The 24,585-nt window shown below is 36.1% G+C and overlaps 1 protein-coding gene across 2 annotated transcripts; it reads left to right on the top strand.

Moving 5' to 3' along the window:
* Nucleotides 1-6,185: 6,185 nt before the first annotated feature.
* Nucleotides 6,186-22,351, top strand: LOC306871374 (sodium- and chloride-dependent GABA transporter ine-like). Of its 2 annotated transcripts, XM_079419234.1 has the most exons (14): nucleotides 6,186-6,338; nucleotides 6,491-6,787; nucleotides 8,504-8,638; nucleotides 14,410-14,620; nucleotides 14,980-15,112; nucleotides 15,408-15,542; nucleotides 16,027-16,130; nucleotides 16,340-16,464; nucleotides 17,866-17,978; nucleotides 18,719-18,859; nucleotides 19,918-20,017; nucleotides 20,155-20,255; nucleotides 20,581-20,751; nucleotides 20,845-22,351. In XM_079419234.1, exons 2-14 carry the CDS (start codon nucleotides 6,544-6,546, stop codon nucleotides 20,935-20,937), a joined length of 1,806 nt encoding a protein of 601 aa, XP_079275360.1. In that variant the 5' UTR covers nucleotides 6,186-6,338; nucleotides 6,491-6,543; the 3' UTR covers nucleotides 20,938-22,351. The 2 variants fall into 2 exon arrangements, with proteins under 2 accessions (XP_079275360.1, XP_079275361.1); XM_079419235.1 differs by lacking the exons at nucleotides 6,186-6,338; nucleotides 6,491-6,787 and adding an exon at nucleotides 8,155-8,259.
* The last annotated feature ends 2,234 nt before the right edge of the window (nucleotides 22,352-24,585 follow it).

Below are 24,585 nucleotides of genomic sequence, written 5' to 3'. Positions count from 1 at the left end.
TGAGTTTGACTGTTTTGCTATGGCAGGGGATTTCAATATTCACATAGATAATGCAGAAATCAAAACTACTAAAGAAATTATAACTGCTTTAAACACTTTTGACCTGAGTCAGCTATTTATGGAGGCTATATCTTCAACACCAAGCATTTCTGCAGACTCTGTTTATCTTCTCCTTGATTCCTTTAACTCAAAAGTTAAGAATGTTATTGATGATATTGCCCCCGTGAAAATCTACAAGAAGAATGGCAGACAAAAATCAACATGGAGAAAATCAACAGCAGTTCAGAGTATGAAAAGTCAATGCAGAAAAGCTGAGCGGATGTGGCGGAAGACGAAACTCGAAATTCACTATAACATCTATAAAAATAGCCTTCATGCTTTCAATGCGGAACTAGCCACAGCTAGACAGACCTTCTTCTCAAACCTTATAAACAGTAACTTAAACAACACTCACACTCTGTTGAGAGATTAACAAACCCCCCAAATCAGATTCCCAGTGAAATGTTTGCTGACAGCAAATGCAATGAGTTTGCTTCCTTCTTTTCTGAGAAGATCAATAATATCAGAAAGGTGATTGGCACATCTTCTAGTTATGCAGAGGTCACACAGATTCGACCGCAATTTCAAAAAGAAGTAAATATGTCTGTTTTTGAAGCAATTGATAGCAAAATATTGGAAGAAATAGTACAGCACCTTAAATCGTCAACCTGCTATCTTGACACACTTCCCACATCTTTTTTCAAAAGTGTGTTTAACTGTTTGGAAGCAGATCTCTTAAAAGTGCGAACGCCTCACTTCTTTCTGGGACTTTTCCAAACTCCATGAAAACTGCATTTGTTAAGCCCCTTCTGAAAAAGCGCAATCTTGATAGCACCATATTGAGCAACTATAGACCAATATCAAATCTTCCTTTCATAAGTAAGATTATTGAAAAGGTCATTTTTAATCAGCTGAACAACTACTGAAACTCAAATGGATATCTGGACATAGATATCACAGAGACAGCACTCATTAAGATAATAAATGATATTCTCCTTCATTCTGATTCTGGCAAAATATCAGTGCTGGTACTACTAGATCTTAGTGCTACATTTGACACTGTCGATCATAATATACTTCTAGGGAGACTGGAAAACTGGGTTGGGCTTTCTGGGATGGTACTCAAATGGTTCAGGTCATACTTAGAAGGGAGAGGTTATTATGTGAGTATAGGAGAGCATAAGTCTAAGTGGACATCCATGACATGCAGAGTCCCACAAGGCTCAATTCTTGCACCACTCTTGTTTAGCTTGTATATGCTCCCACTAAGTCAGATAATGAGGAAGAACCAAGTTGCCTATCACAGCTATGCTGATGATACCCAGATATACCTAGCCTTATCTCCAAATGACTACAGCCCCATTGACTCCCTCTGCAAATGCATTGATGAAATTAACAGTTGGATGTGCCAAAACTTTCTTCAGTTAAACAAGGAGAAAACTGAAGTCATTGCATTTGGAAACAAAGATGAAATTCTCAAGGTGAATGCATACCTTGACTCTAGGGGTCAAACAACTATAGGGGTTAAACAGCCCTAGAGGCACTTAGTGCATTTGAAGGTATAAATACAGAGAGAATGTGAGACACTAGAAGGGAGGTTCTAGTCGTGAATTGCTCTACCAACTCTAAATTCCTACCATTACAGACAGGGGCACGCCCTGAGTTTGAGTGAATAGGTCAGATATGATGATCAAAGTAAGTAGGGTGTGACGTAGTGAAATAGTTAGGTGTTTTGGAAGGTTTTTCCCCCGCTCACTTAGTGCAGAAGAGATTGAACAAAGCTTGAGAATATTTGTTTTGAAGTTTCTTGTTTTTATTATTATTATTAAAAAAAAAAATTAAACTCCTTATTTTTATTGCTGTGATCAATATTATTATTATTTTTTATGACTATTTTTACTTTCTTTCATGTAAAGCACTTTGAATTACCATTGTGTATGACATGTGCTATATAAATAAACTTGCCTTGCCTTAAAGTAGCTTTAACTATTTGAAACCTTGTATAACAAGCACTTGCCATCTTATGGTATATCTCTTGTTGTATCCCTCAATTGTAAGTTGCTTTGGAGAAAAACGTCTGCCAAATGAATAAATCTAAATGGATAGTGGTTGAATTATTATTTTTGAATAATTATTTCAGTTTTCTCAAGTCATTGGGTGGGTCGCACTCCTGACAATGTCCTCTAACGTACCTGTCTACATTGTTAAAGTAAGAATCTGTGCAGCTTATTTCACTCATCTCATGGAGCACACCGAACCCCTCCCAGTGTATTTGACTAAATGTGAAAACAGCAAATCAAAACAATGTGTCTGAAAGGTCACAAAAGGCTTTCCTGGTTTGCCACCCTTTGCTCACAAATTGAATGTCAGAATGAGATTGCTGAAATTATGATGATGATGATGATGATGATGTACATTGTCCATAGATGAAAGAGTGTGGAAACAGATCAAAGGATGCTTTCTCAGAGGATCAGGATAGGACAGATTGTTTTTGTTTAAGACCATCACAAAGGAACTGACAAATGTATTGTTCATGTCACAAGACAAACGTGTATACACATAGAACCCCCAAGTCCTTCAGACATGCTGTTGTACATGCCTGATGCACACATGTGTTTTCACATGTGTGTAAGCTATATTCATTTTGCCGCCTGTATAGTCTCTATGCCTGCATGCGTAGACAGAGCGGGACTGCATGGCAGAAGCACACCAGAAACATAGGTCCAATAGTGTTTCAGAACAGACCCTATTCTTTGCATGATCTGAACGCTTAACCAACTCAAAATGGTTATAATGGCTGTTATGAAAGGAAACACTCAAAGCAATAGCCTAAATTACTTGCAGTATAAAAAGCTACAGCTCAGTCAAAGAACAGAAATTCAGTCCCATGGTGAGCCTGCTTGCATTTATGCTTTTGTTTTGCTTAAACACTGCTTTGAAATTAGAAGGCCTATATTCAAAACCAGAATTAAAAATTAATTTTAACAGCTGAAACATTAGGTAGGCTTTATTTTGGAAGCAGTGCTAAGATTGCTTCAAAGCCTCGACTTGATTATATACTACTACTTTTTACTAGCTTATTCTATTTACTAGTACTTATTTATGAAGAATTATAAACATGTTGATGTTCACCCACAGAAAAATTTGTGTACATTTTTGGTTGACACAATGTTTAAGGGGGTGCAGTGTATGCAGTGGACAGGGGCCGCCATTTCGCTTAAATCATTCTGTGAAAATGTTCTTTAATAAAACATTGCAAATAATCAAGCTTATTTGTTAAAAATAATTAAACATGTTATGTAACTTTTATTTCGCATTTTAAATTAGTTAAAAAATATATTTCATTTTAAAGTGAGTATACCTTCGACAATCGACATCGATAATCATTCAAAATGAATAGCTAGGTAGAAGTTCTGGGATGCAGAACAGAAAAAGACAAAGGGAAAATGAAAAACAATGCATTAAAATCAAGACAGCAATGCCTAAGTGAACAAACAAAGTTTGGTTTAAAAAAAGTGAGCAATAAGCTTTTTTCTATAGCTAATTTCGAAAATGGGACCAGGGGTCATATCTTTGTCACATTGTTTTGAGTCTGCATCCCTTCAAGCAAAAAAACAATGTGTGGAAACTGCCATGTAACGTTGTACTACTAATTCCCTAAATTGCACTGGTATCTGTCACAGCCAGCAGAGGCATATTTTGGGGTTGGGGTTGTGTTTGAACAGACAAGACGAGGAAATACTGAGTCCTTGGGGTAAAACGCCCTACTATGCAGTATCTTCAAAATTCAGCTGCTAGAGTAGCTACTTTCTGGGGTCAGGGCCAGGGACCATATAACCCCGGTCTTGGAGTCCCTGCACTGGCTACCTGTTAGGTACCGTATTGATTTTAAAATCCTTATGCTGGCCTATAAATCTCTGCACAATCTGGCACCTCAGTATTTGACTGATTTATTAATCCCTTACACACCACGTCGTAATCTGCGCTCCTCTCAGAGTGGTCTTTTGGTCGTTCCGAAGACACGGCTTCATACGTGGGGTGACCGAGCATTTTCTGTCTATGCTCCTAAGCTCTGGAATTCTCTCCCGGTCGACATCAGGGAAGCAAATACATTTGTGTCTTTTAAATCTCTTCTTAAAACATTTTATTTTAGGATTGCTTTGTTTTACATGATCTTAATTTCATGTGTTTATTCTTTTTTTTTTGTATTTACATTGTGTTATTCCTTTGTTGTTATGCTTGTCTGTAAAGCGCTTTGAGAAAGCTACTTTTAAAGGCGCTATACAAAATAAATATATTATTATTATTATTATTATTACTACCGTTATATTCTGTTTAATTTGAAGATAAAACTGTTTGTACTCTGATTTTGCTGTATTTTATCAAGCAAATAGCTTTTTTAAGCACCCTTGGTACAAATGTAATTTTTGTTAAAAAACCAATAGCCTAACATGAAAATTCTAGACATTTTTCATACTCGGTTTATTATTTATGTCACTGTCACTATGATAACTATAGTGGACACATGCAATTTTGCCACAGAAGAAAAAGAAGGGGGGCGTTTTCCCCCATGCTACCTATATTAAGTTAAACGCAGGGCCTCTTTAGAGAAAGAATGAACGAACAGATGCAGTTGTGAGTGGGTTTACCTTTTTAAAATCCTGCCTTTCTCCCTATCATTTGCCTAATGGCCTTCCTCTCATTTCTGCAAAGTCACGATGAATCGGCAATACAATCCTATAAGTGCATTTACACAATACATGAAAGAAGAGGATGTTACGTGTAAACTTAAACCTCTGAATTTGTATTAAATTACATAGCCTAGTCTACTATATGGTCAACTATATATATATAATCTAAAATCCTCAAATTGGGAGCCCAGTAGTCAAACATCCCGTTTAATATCATCATCAGTATATAATGGTTCAAGTCGGTAATACAGGCGACATTAATTCTGCATGAAGCGTGCACCACGCACGTTATTTGACTCGATTTTAAATTCGCTCGTGAGCAGTTTGAGCATAGCATAGCCTTTTTATTTTTTTTAATTTTTTGGTTTTCCAGCCTTTTTTTATTTATTCTTTATTTATTTTTATTTTTTTATTATGCCTTACATCAGAACAATACAACGAGAAACATTCAAGTGTAAAAGAAACATAGAAAAAGATGAACAACATTAATATAATGAAACAGTGCCAGAGGACAGTAACAAAAAATTTCCTAATAGCCTTTTTATTTGTGCAATTACACAGGACTTTACAATACAGCTTGAAATAATTTATAAAATGAGAAAAGTTTGGTCTGGAGCCTGACCACTTCATTTTATGAATATGAAACTTCCCCATTAAAATTAACAATTGTATGAAGTATGCTTTATCTTTATCAAATCCATGATCACCGAAGTATATTATTACATCAAATCCACTCAGTTGCAGAGAAATGTCCAACATTTTCTTAATAAATAACTCCACATCAATCCAAAATATTTTTGCATGTATACAGTGAAAAAATAAACGAAAAATAGTTTCCTTTTCACCTTTACAGAAATCACAAGAGTAATCAATTTCTAATTTAAAACGTTCCAGCACATGTTTAACTGGATATATTCTATGCATTATTTTAAAAGAAACCTCCTTTACTTTATTATTAATATAGAATTTGTCTACTGTTCGCCAAGCTTTACGCCAATTCACTTCTCCAAATACAGAAGACCAGAAAAAGCGAGCTGGAGGATAAACAGTGTTATTAAGTATATTCCTAATATAGTTATTTGAGAGTCTGTTTTGTATAATATTTGTTATACCAATAAATATTTTACTCTTGATCTCTTCAAAATTCAAATCTTTCTCCTGTGATGCACTTCTGAGAAGGGTCAAAACTTTTTGAGGGATTACATCCATTACAACTGAAAATTCTTTAGGTCTAACTGGTATTTTAAATGTATTAATAAATTCCTTATACGTTAATAAAACTCCATCATTGTTTAAGAGCTGGCTAACTACTATAATATTGTTTTCAAACCAGTAATCAAAATATAAAGATTTATTTTTGTATAAGATATCTTTGTTGTTCCAAATATAATTGCATAGCATAGCCTTCATGCGCGCGTCACAGCTGACTTACGTCACTAAAAGGGCGGGGCCAGTGTCGTGACAACTATGTAACATAGGAAACTACAGTATAGTTTAGGGGGCTGGTCTTAAAAATTGTGTAACTGCGCTATATAAGCTGCTACAGCATGTGCCTGTTATGTATCTGGAAGAGTTAAAGACAATGCGGTGTCTCCGTTGTTTTGTTTGGTAATGTATCCGGCACCTTTTAATACAGAGGTTATAGTGGCATTTGATAATGCAATATTACAACAGTCTCGGGCTGATTAGTTTAAATTAAAAGCCCTTACATTTTTAATATTTAAAACAATTAATGCATGTGTTTTATTATTCGATTATAGCGCTCTTTTATTGTTGAGACATCCTTCGCTTTATTCAGCTGTAAACGTATGTAATGATGGGAGTCGGAGCTGATAATAAAACCGAGAGCACATCTAGGAAGTTAACATTGCAGGAAAAAGAGGAGGTAGAACTCGGCAACGATGGAGCCATGAGGCTGGTAAAGGATGATCTCCTGTCGGCGGAGCCCAGAGACACGTGGGGTCGGCGTCTGGAGTTCGTGCTCGCCTCCGTGGGTTATGCTGTGGGTTTGGGAAACGTGTGGCGCTTCCCGTACCTGTGCTACAGGAGCGGAGGAGGTGAGTGACCAGGCTCCTGCTGCTCCACCGCACAGCCGCCATGCTCATATTATTATGTATCTTATTACTAGCCCTTACAAAAAAAGTGACATGTTAAGCATGAGATTAAAATATCTAAAAGAAAAATAAATGGCATTTTCTTTTATAGGATATCTATTTAAATAAAATAAAAAAAATTAAACTAAAATTTTATCTGGTAAATAAGTCAGTGTGGCCAACTAACATCAACGTGCAGGAAGCCATTTTATTGTCCTGTGACATACAAACCATATCAGAGAGGGCCACTTCATTGTTAAAGTTATTAATTTAAAAAAAGAGAAGAAGTATGTCACATACCACTGGCCCTTTTCTGAAAAATCTCTTTGGCACGAGCGAAGTTTTTCTGAATATTCTGTGTTAAATAATTTTTATTTACCTCCTTTTTAGAAAGTATAAGTTATTTTCATGAGCTACCTTTATTTTTTGTTTATTTTATATCTATTTATATAATTTATTTGAAGCTAAGATTGCAGCAGTTATGTAACTCCAGGAGTTTATGCCAAAATGATTTAAATCGTTTAAAATGTTTGAGAAGATGCGATTATATACTGTTCCGAGAGTAATAATAAATAAAACTGTAAGCAGTGATCTGTGATATTTAGAGTAAACATGGTTTATAGGACAGTTGTCACAAAGTTCACAGCAGATAATCCTGCCTCCCATTGCTTCGTGTTTGTATCGCTCCATATAGTTTTAGTTTTTTCAGTGCATATACACTGCCCTCCAAAAGTTTGGAAACGCCTTATAAGAGTGGGGCTTTGGACAATATTGGCATGAATCCTTTTTAATTTGTAATAATTTGCACTGATAAGGGACAACACAAACTACGAAAACATATTTTATTACATAAACAGTTTATACATAGAAAAAACTAAAATTTTCGATTCATCAAAATATCCACCGTTAGCAGCTATTACAGCTCTGCATAATCTGGGCATCCGAGCTGTCCATTTATTCAAACATTGACTTTATATATTACTCCAAGCCTCCTGAAGGATTGCCCAAAGATGATTCACACTGGTTGGACACTTCTCACGGTCCAGTTCCTCTCATAGTAGCTCAATTGGGTTGAGGTCGGGTGATTGGAGAGGGCATTCCATGACAGACATGATGCCAGCTGACTGTTTCCTCTCCAAATAGGATTTGCACAGCTTGGAAGTGTGCTTGGGGTCATTGTCTTGTTGGAGGGTGAAGCCAAAACCACACTCTGCCAGGGGTGTTTCCAAACTTTTGGAGGGCAGTGTACATATTGTCCAGATGAATGTTTTCTTTCTGCAAAAACCATTCATGACCCAAAATTCTTTTCTTGTTTTTATTCTTAAAAAAAAAGTTTAGAAGTCAGAGGGAAGAGATTTTGGGCAAGACCTTTTTACTTATATAGAGCGTGTGAATAAATCATCTTGCTCTCCTGAAAGACACTTCCTCTTTTCATGGTAAATTTGCATTAATATGAGTTGCAAGAAAATAGTTTTAACCTCACAAAATGACCTCTCAGAAAATGGAATTACAAGACTTTTAACTATCGTTAATATTCTGTAAATATACAAAAATACATTTGTGACTGCTAGAGCAAAACAATATTTTTATTAAAAACAAAGTCAGTTTTATTTAAAGAATATTTAATCAATTATTGTTATCTTGTCTAGTGTTCATTTTCCAATCTTTCACATGTTCCAGGTGCTTTCTTGATTCCCTACTTGATCATGTTGTTTCTCTGTGGTATCCCACTGCTGTTCATGGAGTTCACTGTTGGGCAGTACACCCGCCTGGGGCCGGTCCACTCTCTGGCTAAAATATGTCCCCTCTTCAAAGGTGAGTGGTCCTTGTGCCCTAATCCCTCACATCTCCTGTGTTAAATTCTGCCATCCAAACATAGTCCAAGAAAATGGCCGGGTCTTTTTATTTTATATGTTGTATGGGACATTCCAGTATTTCAGTCACACGAATAGCCTCCTGCTCAACTCTTACCACTGTTCAGATCTGTTCAGTGACATCAAATGAGTTCAAGGAATAAATAATATAAAGATATATTTTTATATAAATTCTTGTAAAACCTCTGGATGGTGCACCTTGTTTTTTGTTTCCCAGTGATTATTTATGTCCTGCTTTTTTCTGTTGGTTACTGTGTCAACAAAGTTGAATGCTCAAATATCCCTGAAGCCATACAGAGTTAGTGAACAGTGTTACAGTAACATACTTATCATTTTGCTGGACTATGTTTAGTGAATGATCTCGTCTCTTTGCTTTGACGTGGCAGTTCAAGCATGGATACTGACTGCAAAGCTTTTATCTTTTTCCCTTTAAAATGTGTGGACCTGCAATTATATTACGCTTGATCTCTGATGATCTAGTGATGGCTGATCTCTACTGTGTTTACCTTATTTCTACTCCGTTTTCTGTATCTAAATCAACCTCTTCATATTTGAATTCCTATGTTTATTAAATCATGCATTGTTAATGTGCAAACAGCAATATTTCTTCTGGAATCCTCATCACGTTTAAGTGAAAAATCTTTATTACTTATCAAACCTGAGCCTAGAGACAATTTCATTTGGAATATTTGGAAATAAATATATTTTAGTTTATTTATTTATTCACAGGTTATGTTTGATTGTGATTCTATAAAATTTTCAAAACAAAATACTATTATCTACATAATTATATGTTGCAAAAACAAAAAACAATTAAATAAAAATGATTGTTTTGATATATTTGCCATTTTATGTAAATTGAGGGCAACATATTTGTGACCAAAGGGAGTGTCAACATTAAGATTTTCAGCCATCACTGTTTGTCATTTGGGTTTCTTTCCTTATTTTTAATTTGACATTCTTTCACCTGCTAACGAAGGACTTCTTTCCTCAAAGACAGAGATAGTCTACCCGGTCAAATCTTTTGGGTCCGTCCTTTGATATAGCCCTCATTTCAGCCGATTACGGCTCCTTGCTAGCAGAGGGACTGAAGCAGGTAGTTCTTTCTGTATATTCTTTTGACTAAAATGTACCCCTATGTTACATTCTTTGTGATGTTCTGACAATCCACCGAAAAAAAGTGAGTAATGGGCTATTCAGTGGCTCTCTTTTGTAATAAAGCTCCTCCTTTTGCTTCTGCATTATCTCTCTTGGTATATGCTCAGTAAAGTAACCTCACACCTAAGTAACCTTTCTGTCTCTGGGGTAATCATTTCCTCATGGGTTAGTTTTTCACCAGGTGTTGACGACAGGGTTGCGTGACTTAACAAGGTGCCATGGTTTGAAATTACACCGTTCAGCTCAGTATAAGACAGAATAAGACATTAGAATGACTTATTTGTGCACTTAACAGGAAAGAGAGAGAGTGTGCATGCATTTATGCTTGGTCATACAACACTAATGTGATTCTCAGAATGTGGAACGTGTGGTACATTAGAGAAGATGAATTCTATGGATTCTGAAAAAAAATATTTAATTCGTTGAAAAATTTTTTTTTTAATTGTACTGATAAACTTGTGTGGCAGCTGGCCAAAATGGCTTTCTTTTTATAGGATTTGTCACAGAAACAAAATTCTTATATTTCTGCATATATTTTTAATTAATGCAACTAAATATCTCTCAATGCAGATCTGTTCACGCATACATACATTTGCTGATGGCTGATATTACTGTGGCTGATATGAAGCCAACATCTATAAACCCAGTTAAATGTTTGGGGCCCAGCTGTTCTCCATAAGAAAATAATTATAATACAGATTTTGGGGTTAATTTACTCTTTGAAATGTAATAAATATTTACAAGCCAAATATTCTTTCCTCTTTTAATGATAGAGTATGTGATGCAATTTTAGGTTCAAACTTGTTCGTAATTAGAAATGCATACAAACATTTTAGTAACTTTAACAGATCTGTTTATGCAATCAAATTCAGAGCAACACAAAGTTTACAATAATGTTACGTGCAGTGGATGGTAACCATGGTCATGCATAAACAAAAAAGTTTAGATTGACTGTTGATTCTGGATTTCCAGTAGAGCATCCAATGATCCCATAATGCCTATAGTTTTGCTGAAGCAGTGGACTCATTTAGGCTGAAGTTCAGGAGACCAAAAGGCACTGAGGGAATCTGGGTGACCTTAGAGGGCAGCGCGGAACGTGCCAACAACAATATTCCTGTTTTTAGAGCTTTCTACTATTCAGGCCTGAAACAACTAGTGAACATTCCATTTAGACGGTGGGAAAGGAATACAAAATAATGCCAAGATCCACAGAGAGTGATGACTGATAATCCATGGATTTAAAGCGAGCATCAAAGCATGGAAGAAAATCAAATCAGTTATCTTTGCATTGTCATCCTCCTACAATGTTGATCTAGGTTACAAGGTAACTTGGTCACCCTGAATATCTATAGTGGATTCAGAACTGTTTGATTTGGCAAGTAAATCATAAATAAATCGCTAAGAATAGCTAATATAACGCATTTTCTTTCTCCCGATAACTGGATAGGTCTTTGAGAATTGTTTTTTTGTTTCTTACTATGCGACTGCTCATTTTTAAACATTAATGGATGTTCGTATTTAGTTTCTAAATTGAATTCTGTTTCACTCCAGGCTTCTGAGAGATTTCAACCCTGATTACTATATGGCAGAATCAAAATCACTGGAAGCAATGCTGTTGTGATTATATCAGGATGTCATGATGTGCCAGCACAGAAGAAATGTATTAATTTTAACCCTGACCATTGAATCCCTTTGTGAAGAAGGCATATTCTGTTGCTAAGAGTCCTGTTTCTTTCAGAGTTCCTGTTTTTCAGGATGTAATTAATACTTGAAATCACAGAGAAATAGAATTACTATTGTGTAAGCAAGTGGTTCTCAACTTTAGTTGTTGATGTTAAAGCGCATCCAAAAAACTCAGTGATATTTTGTTGTATCAGTCACTTAGTGAAAGCTAGCCAACGACAGATATCAACATGTTGCGTGACATCCTCTCATACAACTTGGCAACAGATTTGTGCAATAATTCTGTCTGCCAACAGAATGAAACCATTAATTAATTTGACATGTAGAAACCATAAAGCTAGACAGCAGCGCTGTTGGTTGTTTCTAAAGACTACAGAAATACAAAGACGGTTCACTCCTATACTTATTAATGGGAGAAACTGCAACTCGCAATATGGCGGAATAGTCCCACCTTCTAAATGAAAGAGCCAATCGCCGATTGGTAAAGTTATTGCGTCACTGCAGCGGAAGCTTCGGTTCCCATAGAAACCTGAGGATAGATCAGTCAATGCGTATGCGCAGTCATAAAAATAAGCTTTTTAAATGCTATTTGAGCATAAGAAACAACATTCAATGGGCAGTTCATTTCAGATTTTGTTGCCGATTTAAAATATGTAATTTAATTGCAAGTTCAGTGAACAATTTTTAAGATTTCAGGATTCCTCCATTCATTTAGATAGAAAATGGTCTTGGATGAGCTGCCCGGAGGCGTTGCAAATATGGCCGCCGAGTGAACAGACTTTCCTTGAAAGGGACTTGGTTGTTTGTCTTTGACCTAATGTTAATGTAGAGCCAAAAACTCATCACCAAAAACCAATGACTTGTACATACATGGACAAAAGTATTGGGACACCCCCTTCTTTAGGACAGAAAAAAGCACTTCCAAAACTGTGGCAACAAAGATGGAAACATAATTCATGTATATAAAAATTATTATCACGCATGTACTAGTCATTGGTGTTTGGTGGAGTTTTTGGCTCAAAGTCTGCATTTAAAGTCATACAAGAGGTGTTCAGCTGATTAGGATTTGCCTTTCTGCAGACCAGTCAAGTTCTTCCACACTGACTGAATCAATCATTTCTTTTTAACCTTGCCTTGCACAAAGTGGCATAGTCATTTTAGAATAGAGCAGTGTTCTGTCCAAACTGTTGCTATAAAATTAGAAGCACAAAATTCCGTAGAATATCATTATATGCTTAAACATTAAGATTTGTACTCATGGAAATTACTAAATTAGGCAAACCTGTTCATTAGAAGAGGGTGTCCCAATCCTTTTGTCCATATAGTGCATATATACAGTGGTGTGAAAAAGTGTTGGCCCCCTTCTTGATTTTTTTATTTTTTTGCATGTTTGTCACACTTTAATGTTTCAGATCATCAAACAAATTTAAATATTAATCAAAGATAACACAAGTAAACACAACATGCAGTTTTTGAGTGAAGTTTTTTATTATGAAGGGAAAACAAAATCCAAACCCACATAGCCCTGTGTGAAAAAGTGCTTGCCCCCTAAACCTAATAACTGGTTGGGCCACCCTTAGCAGCAACAACTGCAATCAAGCGTTTGTGATAACTTGCAATGAGTCTGTTACAGGAATTTTGATCCACTCATCTTGGCAGAATTGTTGTAATTCAGCCACATTGTAGGGGTTTCGAGCATGAACCGCCTTTTTAAGGTCATGCCACAGCATCTCAATAGGATTCAGGTCAGGACTTTGACTAGGCCACTCCAAAGTCTTCATTTTGTTTTTCTTCAGCCATTCAGAGGTGGATTTGCTGGTGTGTTTTGGATCATTGTCCTGCTGCAGAACCCATGTTCGCTTCAGTTTGAGGTCACGAACAGATGGCCGGACATTGTCCTTCAGGATTTTTTGGTAGACAGCTGAATTCATGGTTCCATTTATCACAGCAAGTCTTCCAGGTCCTGAAGCAGTAAAACAGCCCCAGACCGTCACACTACCACCACCATATTTTACTGTTGGTATGATGTTCTTTTTCTGAAATGCTGTGTTACTTTTACGCCACATGTAATGGGACACACACCTTCCAAAAAGTTCAACTTTTGTCTCGTCAGTCCACAGAGTATTTTCCCAAAAGTCTTGTGGATCATCAAGATGTTTTTCACACAGGGCCATGTGGGTTTGGATTTTGTTTTCCCTTCATAAAAAAAAACCTTCATTTAAAAACTGCATGTTGTGTTTACTGCTATCTTTGATGAATATTTAAATTTTGTTTGATGATCTGAAACATTAAAGTGTGAAAAACATGCAAAGAAAAAAAAAATCAGGAAGGGGGCCAACACCACTGTATGTATGTATGTGTGTACTGTGTATATATAATTTGAAATCTAAAGTTTAGCATAACATTGAACCGCCTTAAAGGATTCATTCATGCAATCCTCAATAAAAAAAGGCTTTCTGAATCAAATCTGTTACAACATCTTGCATTAGCTTCGGTTGTTTTGGCCAGCCACCAAAAAATATTTAATAAAAAAGAATAACAAGAATCATGAGAATCTGAAAAGTTTTTCTTTCTTAGCATATGTTTAGAATTTTTTTCAGATAGAGCCCTCTTAATATAACTTGACCTAAAACATCTGTCTTGAAGATTTGCTTTGTTCTTTTGGAACTTGTATATTAACCTAAAAATGTACTTCTGGAGGTCAGCGGTTTTATTCTTTTTCTTCTAAAACAAAAACTAAACATTTCAGAGCCTCTGAAGAGCCCTAGGCGCTGTTCCAATGAGAGTCTGTTCTGCAGTGAAAGGCTTGGACGAGGTGGCAGGAAACGGTGGCATCTCCTGGTGTCTCACGCTTTCTTTGTCTGTCTTCAGGTGTGGGGCTTGCCACAGTGGTGATTTCTTACGTGCTCTGCACCTACTACAATGTGCTCATGACCTGGGCTCTCTACTACCTGCTTCACTCATTCAGCCCCTCATTGCCATGGCAGTCCTGCAACAACACATGGAATGCAGATGGCAACTGTTCCACTGGCTTTCCTGGCAATGCCACACATCTGAAATCAGCCAGTCAACAGTTCTTTGAGTGAGTAACACATTTAATTTGTTTACTGTCTTTATTTTTTTATGCCATATTTGCTTGTTTATGTCATGCTTGACTTTTTGTCATGGATTATAGTTATCACTGTATTATTGAATTTCCTGTAATCGGTGTAAATGGAACATTTGGAAAAGTTAAAGAGTGCTGTCTCATTTTGTGTAGCAATAACAATTGTCCTATGAAACTATGGCCATTAATTAAGCTTTAATGAACCTTTAACAATATATTTTAAGGTTTATTAATTTAATCAAGTCAATGTAATGTCAAGACTCCTGAGACTGATATAGATTTGCTCTGTTGTGTGATTGTGCTTTGTAAATGTTTTTTTTTTTTTTTTTCCCCAGTCACAAAGTTTTAGAAATTACTACTGGGATTGAGCATGCTGGGGGGATTCGTTGGGAACTCTTTGGCCTTCTAGTCCTGGCCTGGGCCATTGTTTATTTCTGTATCTTTAAAGGAGTCAAATCCACCGGAAAGGTCCGAGTTCAAAACTCACATCATTTATAAATTAAGCCTTTAATATGGGATACAATAGCATGTTTAAACTACAAATGGATAGTTAAAGGTTTTGTCTTTATAAAAAAATATAAACAATATGTAGGTGTGTATACAATAAGGCTCATATTTGTTTAGGTGAATACAAGAAAATGATGGAAATAAAATAATTTATTAAAAAAATAATATAATCATGTAAAATAATTATATATATACATATGTGGGTGGGTGGATGTATTTGCCTTTTTATCACAAATATAAATCCCTCTGTCTATAGGTTGTGTACTTTACTGCCACGTTCCCTTATTTCATACTGTTTGCATTGCTGATCAATAATGTCCAGTTGCCTGGAGCAAAAGATGGTATTCTCTTCTTTCTCATGCCAAACTGGAGTAAACTCTTGGAAGTCCAGGTGAGATCACATGTGAAAACCGTTCAAGTCACAAAGTGTTAAAAACAAACTAGAAGCTGTTTACATGCTACCACATCATTACTGTAGTACCACTGATAAGCAACAGCATTGCTGTGGGAATTGTGGTGGTTTACCATTTGACACATAATTAGCACTCAAAAATTTTCCAGTGTCTATGTAAAACCTGAGGCATTGATTCTATTTGCGTGGCTTGTATTAATGCTTATACAGTTAGCCAAACCCAGTAATCGCACGTTACTTTTGTTTTCTTTTCATAAAAAGGTTAACTGTACAAAAGTTGTGATTTAATTGCTAATAAATATTTAATTAAATTGAGAGTCCTAGTAATTCCATAGAGTAAAGCGAACGTGAAATATGATTCCTGTTAATGTTTTATTAAAACATCAAATTTTAGATATATGTTGACAATACATGGACAAAGGACCAAAATAAAACCCTGTATGTTATACCACTTATGTTGTAGGTGTGGGTCAATGCTGCTGCTCAGATCTTTAACTCCATCGGCATCTCCTTCGGTTCTATGATATCTATGGCCAGTTACAACAAGTTCAACAACAACATCCTCAGGTTTAGTAATAAAAAGTTAACATTTGACATTTTAAAAGCTTATTTAATTAGATGTATCTAAGTAAATATACTTATGTAACTTTCAAATTGTAACCTTCCTTTTTAATTTGCCTGTAAATTTATTACACTGATCAGAGCTAAAAGGGTCTGTTATCTTCCAGGAAAACATGATTCATTCTCTTCGTTGCTCTTCGTCTTTTATTTTACAGGGACACCTATATCGTCTCTCTGGCTAATTCAGCCACTAGTATCATGGCCGGGTTTGTTATTTTCTCTGCCATTGGGTACATGGCCCACATTCACAACCTACCTGTAGATGACATTGCCACTGATGGTAAGTTTGTTTTCCTTTTCTCTGTAATATCGGTCTCTGCAGCTGTGAATCTAGTCCTCCTCGGTCCTTGTGCATTTCAAGGTTTGTTCACAAGCAGCTGAATTGCTTGGTCTGGTTGAACCACTTTTACTGTCTGGTTTTATTGCTGTCTCTGTACGGCCAAGAATCACAATTTAGTTTTAAGGACCAGAGGATCGCAAAGAATCTCTGTTATCATTTTTATGTGCTCTTTGCTGTGGGAAATCTAATGCTCCGAGTAGGGCAATCACATTTACTTCCAAATCCTATTTAATCTACACAGAACAAGACACTGGTAATGCAAAAACTGCTGTGACCTATGAATATGGGCACTGATATGAATAATCAGTACTTTCATGCACAAAACAGGTCTAAAGAAGTCAATGTCAACGCCATGCAAGCGAATGCTGTGGGATAATTCCAGCTTTTTTCAGAAAAGTTTTTGTTCCATACTGCCAGAGAGAGGATAAGTGTGAGAGGAGGTGAAGGTTGGATAGGATTAGGCCAGAGAAAAAGAATAAAGGGACTATTCATGGAATAAATGTACCAAGGTGGGCTGAGTAGAACAATGTGAAAACAAAAAACAATGATAACAGCATGTCCTTGAGTTGTGCTGCCCTCAAGAGAACTTCACAGCAGTTTGCAATATCATAATATTTTTTGTGCTTATGTTACAGCACTGTTGAGTAAAACATGCTATCATTTGAGTCCATCAGTTTCCACCAGTTTAGCCCATTAAGTCCTCAAGGAGATCACCGAGATGCTGCCGTCCCTCTGAAACCTGGACTGCTGTTGGAAAATGTAAAAAAAAAATGATGAATTCGCACACTGTTCAATATCAGATTTTGTATGATTTATTTATTTATCCTGCCTCAACTATTTTCACCTTATCAGCAAGATTGCACCCAGTCCTCGTTCATCTCTCAGAACAGCAGACGGATGTTTTCGTCTGAGAAATACATTTACAGTTGTGTTGTTCAGTGGCTTTTCTCATCATAACAAATAGTTTAATGTCTTTGTCACGTTTGTCTCTTTTCTCTCTCCTTAAGAGAGGCCATTAAAAATTAAAAATGATTTTCTCCAGCTTCTTTTCCCATCCTTTTTAGTCTCCTTCTCCTGTGTTATTTTTGGTTTCTTTTTGTTTTTCATTTCTGCACTGGTTTTGGGGAAAAAGTGCAGAATTTAAATTGAATTAAACATGACAATTTGTCAAGCGGTGCTGAGAGTACTAATCTTTTACTGGAATCTGAAAACGAATTCTATTCTCCAAAACAGTGAAAGATCTGGTTCTCCTCGTTGGCCAAGATCTTAGTAATTGGTTGTTCATGTTGGCATAACTACTGGTGCCAGTGAGAGTGATGTTGTGGGTGTGTTTTCTTGCAGGGCCTGGTCTGGTGTTTGTGGTGTATCCTGAAGTGTTCTCCACTATGCCAATCTCTCAGCTCTGGGCTCCTTTGTTTTTCATCATGTTACTCTGCCTTGGATTGGACAGTCAGGTAGAATAGGCTTCAAAAAACAATTTCAATCCCTAGTAAGCTTCCTTTCTGTCTAATACCTACATAAACCAGGTAGCTACCATCTAAGAAGCCATTCACACAGGACACACTCTTGTTTTCTCTCTCAAAAAGTGCTAAATTGATGTCTTTAACCTTTATAATCAACAATTCTTTGCATTCTGTCCACCTTATTGGATCAGTTTTGTCACAGTGCATTCTGTAATTGTCTTCTGTGCAAAGTATAAACATAATGCCGCCTTGGTAAAGTTTAATAGGCCACAGATTTGTCCATTTTATTTCCTTTCATCTGTATCGTTCATTTCTACAGCTGTAGGCCCAGTCGTCCCGTGTCCTTGTGTGTTCTCTAGGTTTGTTGACAAGCAGAATTTCAGGAAATCTAGCAAGAAATTCAATGAATCTCTTGAGCTAAAAAATGATTTGATTTATGATTGCATAACAACTTTTATTTCTATGTTTCTTTGTTGTTTAAAGTCATAATTCAAAGTTCACTGGTCACGGTTCACAATCTTGCTAGCGAGATGAGAGATAAGAGTGCAGCTGGAAAATCCATGCCACATGTGTTTAGATGGAGCAGTATAATATGTGAAAATGTCTCATTCTTGTGTGTGGAAAGTTGATCAGAAAAAGGGAAATGCCCAACTCACCAGGTTTTTCAACAGAGTTACAAACATGTGATTGTGCAGTTTGACCTCTAATATGTTTGCTTGTGCACTGTGCAGTTTGCCATGGTGGAAGTGGCTGTAACTTTCATCATGGATGGTTTTGGCAAGAAAGTTCTGCAAGTTTTTAAGCGAAAGGAGCTGATTGTTCTGGCGGTGTGCAGTGTTGGATTTCTGCTGGGGATCCCTCACATTACCAGGGTAAATATGATCTAGTTTCACTTCATATACAAGTATTGTGTTCTTCTAGTTGAGATTTTGTTATACTTGGATTGTATATGACTGTTCCTGGAACTGTTAACACTTGACAAATGAAGGATATTATATCCCAGGGTTTAAAAAAAAACTATATTCAGTATATTTTTTAAATTAAACAATTTTAGAGCTTATAAATAAATTGATTCAATGAGTAAAAACCCTAGTAAAACAGTAATATATTTAAAATACATATTATATATTCACATCTATTAAATTATTTACTGACATATCGCTTGAGACTTACTGATATAAAAAATGATAATTAAACTGTAGTTGGAGTATTACTTGTGCATAATGCACATTTCTTAATTTTAAACCTAAAATGTGTTTTAATGTCACTATTGATGAGGATTGTATGATCTTTGAATAATATCAGTCTTTAAATGCAAGATAGTTAAAGTATACCTGAAGTATACTTGAAATATTTCCACTTTAGCAGAATCAAATATACTTCAGTATATATTTAGTTGAACTTCAGCTCTACTTCCACACAATTAAAATGCATTTAGTACAAAATTAGTTGTTCCTGTGTTAGCAGACCTTAAGTACACCAGTTTTGCAAGGTGTTTTAATTAAGTACACAAATATGTAAATGCATTTGTAGTGTACTTAGCATGAAATAAATGTATTTCAAATATATTTTAGTATATTATTTTTCACTAGTGAATTGATTCAGTTGTGGCAAAATATCTAACTAAGTTTAATGTGTGAAAAATGACCTTCAATGAGCATATAATATATAATGAAATGGATTCATTGAAATGGACAGTTTAAACCGATTTACTGAAATCAATCAAACTTACCAACTGATGTTTTTGCTACTGAAGTTTAGACACCATTAAAAACATTTCATTCATAGATAAAAAATGATCTAAAAATTACATTTTTTACATTACATATTTATCTGCTGTGTTGTCATTGTTTTGATTATGACACAAAACCTAATCCTTATTTTCATGGTAGTGAAATAATATTTTGTGTGTGTGTGTGTGTGTGTGCAGGGTGGGATATATGTGTTTCAGCTGATGGATCACTACACCGCTGTGGTATCTCTTATGTTCCTGGCCTTCTTCGAGGTGCTCGCTATCACGCTCATATTTGGTGAATTTCACTTCCTTCAGTCTGCACTTCAAGATCAAAGAAAATCAGATGCAGCCATTGTAGCACCGCTCCTATTGAGATATGAAGGTTTTATTTCACCTCTTTCTTGCTCTCTTCCACATCTTGCTCTCTCGCAGGAGTGAGACGGCTCAGTTTAATGGTGGAGAATATGCTGGGAAAGAAACCAAACCTCTTCTTCCGTGTCTGCTGGCAGTACCTGTCACCCATGCTTGTGCTGGTGAGGAAAAGAAAACCAGATATTTTGGGATCCTCTCATAACATTGACAGATCTGTGTTCTGGAAAGAATAGCTTCAAAGCTCAGATGTTCTTAAATAATCACTTTTTCCCAACATGACACATTTACCCCTTTTTCAATTAAGTAGTAATTATTTACAGAATATTCATTTTGGGGTGAACTAACCCTTTAATGACAGAATTTTCATTTTTGGGTGAACTATCTCTTTAAAATCACTTTTTCTCAATCTGTGCAAGTGCAGATCTGAAAGGATATAATGCTTTGCTCTGAATGAAGAATAATGTCCTGGTTCCTGTCTCTCTGCAGGGTATTCTGATCTCCAGTATTGTTCAGTATACTCCAGCTCGATACGGTAAGTCCTACACGTACCCGCTGTGGGCCGAGGTGGTGGGCTGGTTCGTCTCTCTCGTCTCCATCATCTGGATTCCACTGGGGGCTCTACATGAGCTTTGGACCGCAGAAGGTTCTCTGCTGCAGGTATGTACGGTGCACAAACACTCTTTATATCAGTATTTGTTTTGTTTCTCCCTGTCAAAACGAACCCAGTGCCTCTCTTTATCTCTGTTGCAGAGGTTGAAAAAGTCCATAACCCCAACTATAAATCTGGAGTCTGTTTCGCAGAAACCATCTGGCGAGTCCATTGCGCTGTTTGCTGCTGCTTAGACACCTGCGTGAGGGTTCTCGGTATGTTTACTCATTAGAAATACATAGCTTTGCTTAAACTGTAAAAAGTAGCATTTTATGGTTTTATTTGAGATTAATACCGAAAAGTACAAACATCAAAAAGGGCCCAGAATTACAATATGGCATTAATATTGATGAAAATCTGTTTTGTTTTGTTTTTTTCTTATTGAATTACTTTACATGTATTGTTTTTGATTATGTGACAGTTTTTTTAAATGTAACTTTATGTCAGAAATTAGAGATTTTATTCATATTTTTCTTTAAGGAAAGAAATGTAAAATATATGATAATGTATGATATATGATAATGAGAGAGAGATGACAAGACTTTCAGTTTTTCCGTTATTTAAACTTTAAAAGAATTAAGCAATGAGCTTGAACTTTGATGGACTATATCTTTTGATACACTGACCTGAAATACTGATGAAACATTTAAATGTTTCGAATTTTAGAAACCGCATACTTGATTTTACAAAACATAATTTCAGAATTTAAAAACTGATGCCGCTGCACTGACAAATGCCTGAACAACATGTCAGCATTTCCATGAAACTCTCCCACAAAGTTTCAAATGTCAGCATCAATTTGCTATGGGTACAACAACATTCACTCTCACAGGCTTTAGCGCAGTCAGATTCTATAGATCATAGAAAAAGTGCTGCTTTCATATGCCTTTGTGTTCAGAGACGAGCAAGGTTACAGATACAGCTGCTTATGACTCGTGCATGTTATTCCCTCTACTTTGTAAACTTGAACTGTGGCACTTATTTTAAAACACTAAAGTGTGTACGGGATGAGGAAATGAGGAAAGGTTGTAAGTAAAAATGTGTGTCCTTATTAGTAAGCACTTTCTGACGTCACATGTAAGGTCTATTCATTGACAGAGATTGTACGAAAATTCATGTTTACTATTTTTCTTTTTATGTTATTCTTTTAGTATTTACTATTTTACTTTCAATTTAGAGTAAAAAGAAGAAAAACGATTTTATGTTTTTAAAAAACTGGCCTTCATATCAAAATGCATATTTATTAAGAAATAAAATAGTTTACTATGCACACTATTGTGACAAATAACAGATAAATCATAAATAGTAGTATCCACTGAAGGACTGATTATATTGTATAAATATTTGTATTTTTACTGTTATTTTTTAACATATGCATATCGTTGTCATACCGTATGTCATCTTTGTGTGTTATCTCAGAATAAATATTTATTTTGTTCTTAATGATACTACAGAAGGATAATCATCCAAAAGGTTTTTCATTATAAACTGTCTATGGGGATTAAACTTTTTTATATATATTTAACATGTCGTTTTTTTTGTCATGACTGGCCATTTTAAGTGCAAGTGTCTTACCAAAATAAAATGTTTTGAGTTTGTCAATTTCACATTAGTTTTTCCTGTGTATTGTGCTATTTCATATTAAGACGTGTAGTTCTGCTACTTCACCACTAGATGTCATAGCAGCACAATTAACTACTGATGTCAAAGCCATTCATTTGTCACAAACATGCAGTAACTTTGTATAAATTTTAGTTATGTAATATTGTAATTAGTTATTTAAAATAATTAGATATTATCATTATTGAAAAAAAATGTATATATAATATAAAGTAAAATATTTTAATTTCTATTTTTTCTTATTAAATTAAAATAGAAACATCAAATTATAATGCATCAGAACCATTTTCAACAGCAGCCTTAGAAATAAAGATATATCATCACATTGCAAAGTTTGATAGGGGTTGTGTAAGTTAAACATGACTTCTAGTGATTTCTTCCTCTAGATCAATTGGATTTCCTGTCTCTGTGCACTGTCTGATTGGAAAGAAGAAGCACTAATAGAAGTCAGTTGAGACTGCAGTTTAGATGGCAGATCAATACCTTCCCTCAGTGTGAAAGCAGGCTGGATGCCACCACAGCGGCTCATTTATAGCCAGCAGCAGATCAATACATGGCAGCCTGTGACAGAGCAGTGCCTCAGTGGGAGAGATGTGCTACACTGCTGTTAGCGCCACTGAAATAGCACAGTGTGCAAGCAGAGGACAGGGGTGTGTGTGTGTGGTGTGGTGTGTGTGTGTGTGTGCATGTTTATGTGGTTTATGAGGACACAAATTTGTATAAAGACATGGGTATGACAGAGGTATTACAATATGAAGGTGGTTTATGAGGACACCGCCTATGTCCCCCGTAATTCAAAAAGCTTAAAAAACATACTAACTGGTGTTTTTTTGAAAATCTAAAAATGCACAAAGTCTCCTGTGAGGGCTAAGTTTAGGTGTAGGGTTGGTGTAGGGCAATAGCACACACAGTTTGTTCAGTATAAAAACCATTACGCCTATGGAGAGTCCCCATAAACCACAAAAACCAACGTGTGTGTGTGTGTGTGTGAGTGAGTCTACAACAGAGAGGATGTCTATGTTAGTGTTTTAGGGACTGGAAAGGAGTATGTGGGGCTTTGGATCTGTGTGGCGTTAGGAGTTGATATCTTTGTGACCTGACAGGGCCGAATGCAATGAGAGAGGAGCTGTGGGAGAAGTGCAGGTCTTTGGAGAGATACCCAAGGGCTTGGCCGACCTTTCGGTCACCTCTGGCTGACTCCTAGCTGACCTGTGGGATACCTTTGCAAATGAAGCCCAGCCAAATCGGCCTTCTCTTTCTTTCTTGCCTGGCGTGGGAGAGCGCAGGTTCGCTAGATCACGCTCACTGTCGCTGCTGGGGAGGGTTCACATCCAGTCAAAGAGGAAATCGGGCGTAAAGGGAAATGAAGACACATGTCCCTCTTTTTCCCTCCACACACACACACACACACACACACACACACACACACACACACACACATGCAGTTCAGATGGAAAACAGGCATTTGAGCCTTTGCATTGACTTTGCACATATAAATATTGTAAATATTGGCTTCCAGTGAAATAGCAACTGTAACTACTTTCACAGTTGTTCAGTTTTAGCTCAAGTGCTGATCTTCTATGAGACTTTTGTAATATCTCAACTTTTTCTCTTTTGCGGTCACGTTAGAAGAATTTAAATTGGTCAAAGCAACGAATTCATGTCAACGACTGAACCTGGTGTGAAATCAGCATCTTTACTCGAAGTAAGCTGTTGTCTGTGAATGTGCGAGACTTCCGGTTCATTAGCCGCTGTAGGCAAATAACATGAAGAATAACTGCAGTAAACGGTGAAACTGTTTGCACTACAAACCAGTGTGTTCATAATTAAGACAGTACATTAAAATTATATGGCAAGACACAACATTTTGTAATATCAAGCAGCAAAACAAGCTGTTTTGTTACAGCTAAAAATAGCTGGAAGCAGATGACACTGGCTTGCTAGACCATAGATACTGTATCTATGGGCTAGACACATTAAATTTACAGAAATGGCCACGGCCACACTTACGGCAACAAATCAGGTGGACTGAGTTTCGCGAGGCCCACAAAAATTCAATGAACAACAGTAAATGTGAACACACATTTAGACAGCAGTTGTCTGCCATGTAAAAACAATGGTGTTGTAGATACATAATATGTGTATACTGTGTATATTTATTATGTATGTATATATTTAAGAAAAATGTTATGTTTATATATTAAATATATTTATATATAATA

The sequence above is a fragment of the Barbus barbus genome, assembly GCF_936440315.1.
Source record: "Barbus barbus genome assembly, chromosome: 6".
In the NCBI taxonomy this organism is placed as follows: domain Eukaryota; kingdom Metazoa; phylum Chordata; class Actinopteri; order Cypriniformes; family Cyprinidae; genus Barbus; species Barbus barbus.
Note: the sequence above shows the minus strand (reverse complement) of the source record. Positions and strands in the feature narration are given on the sequence as shown.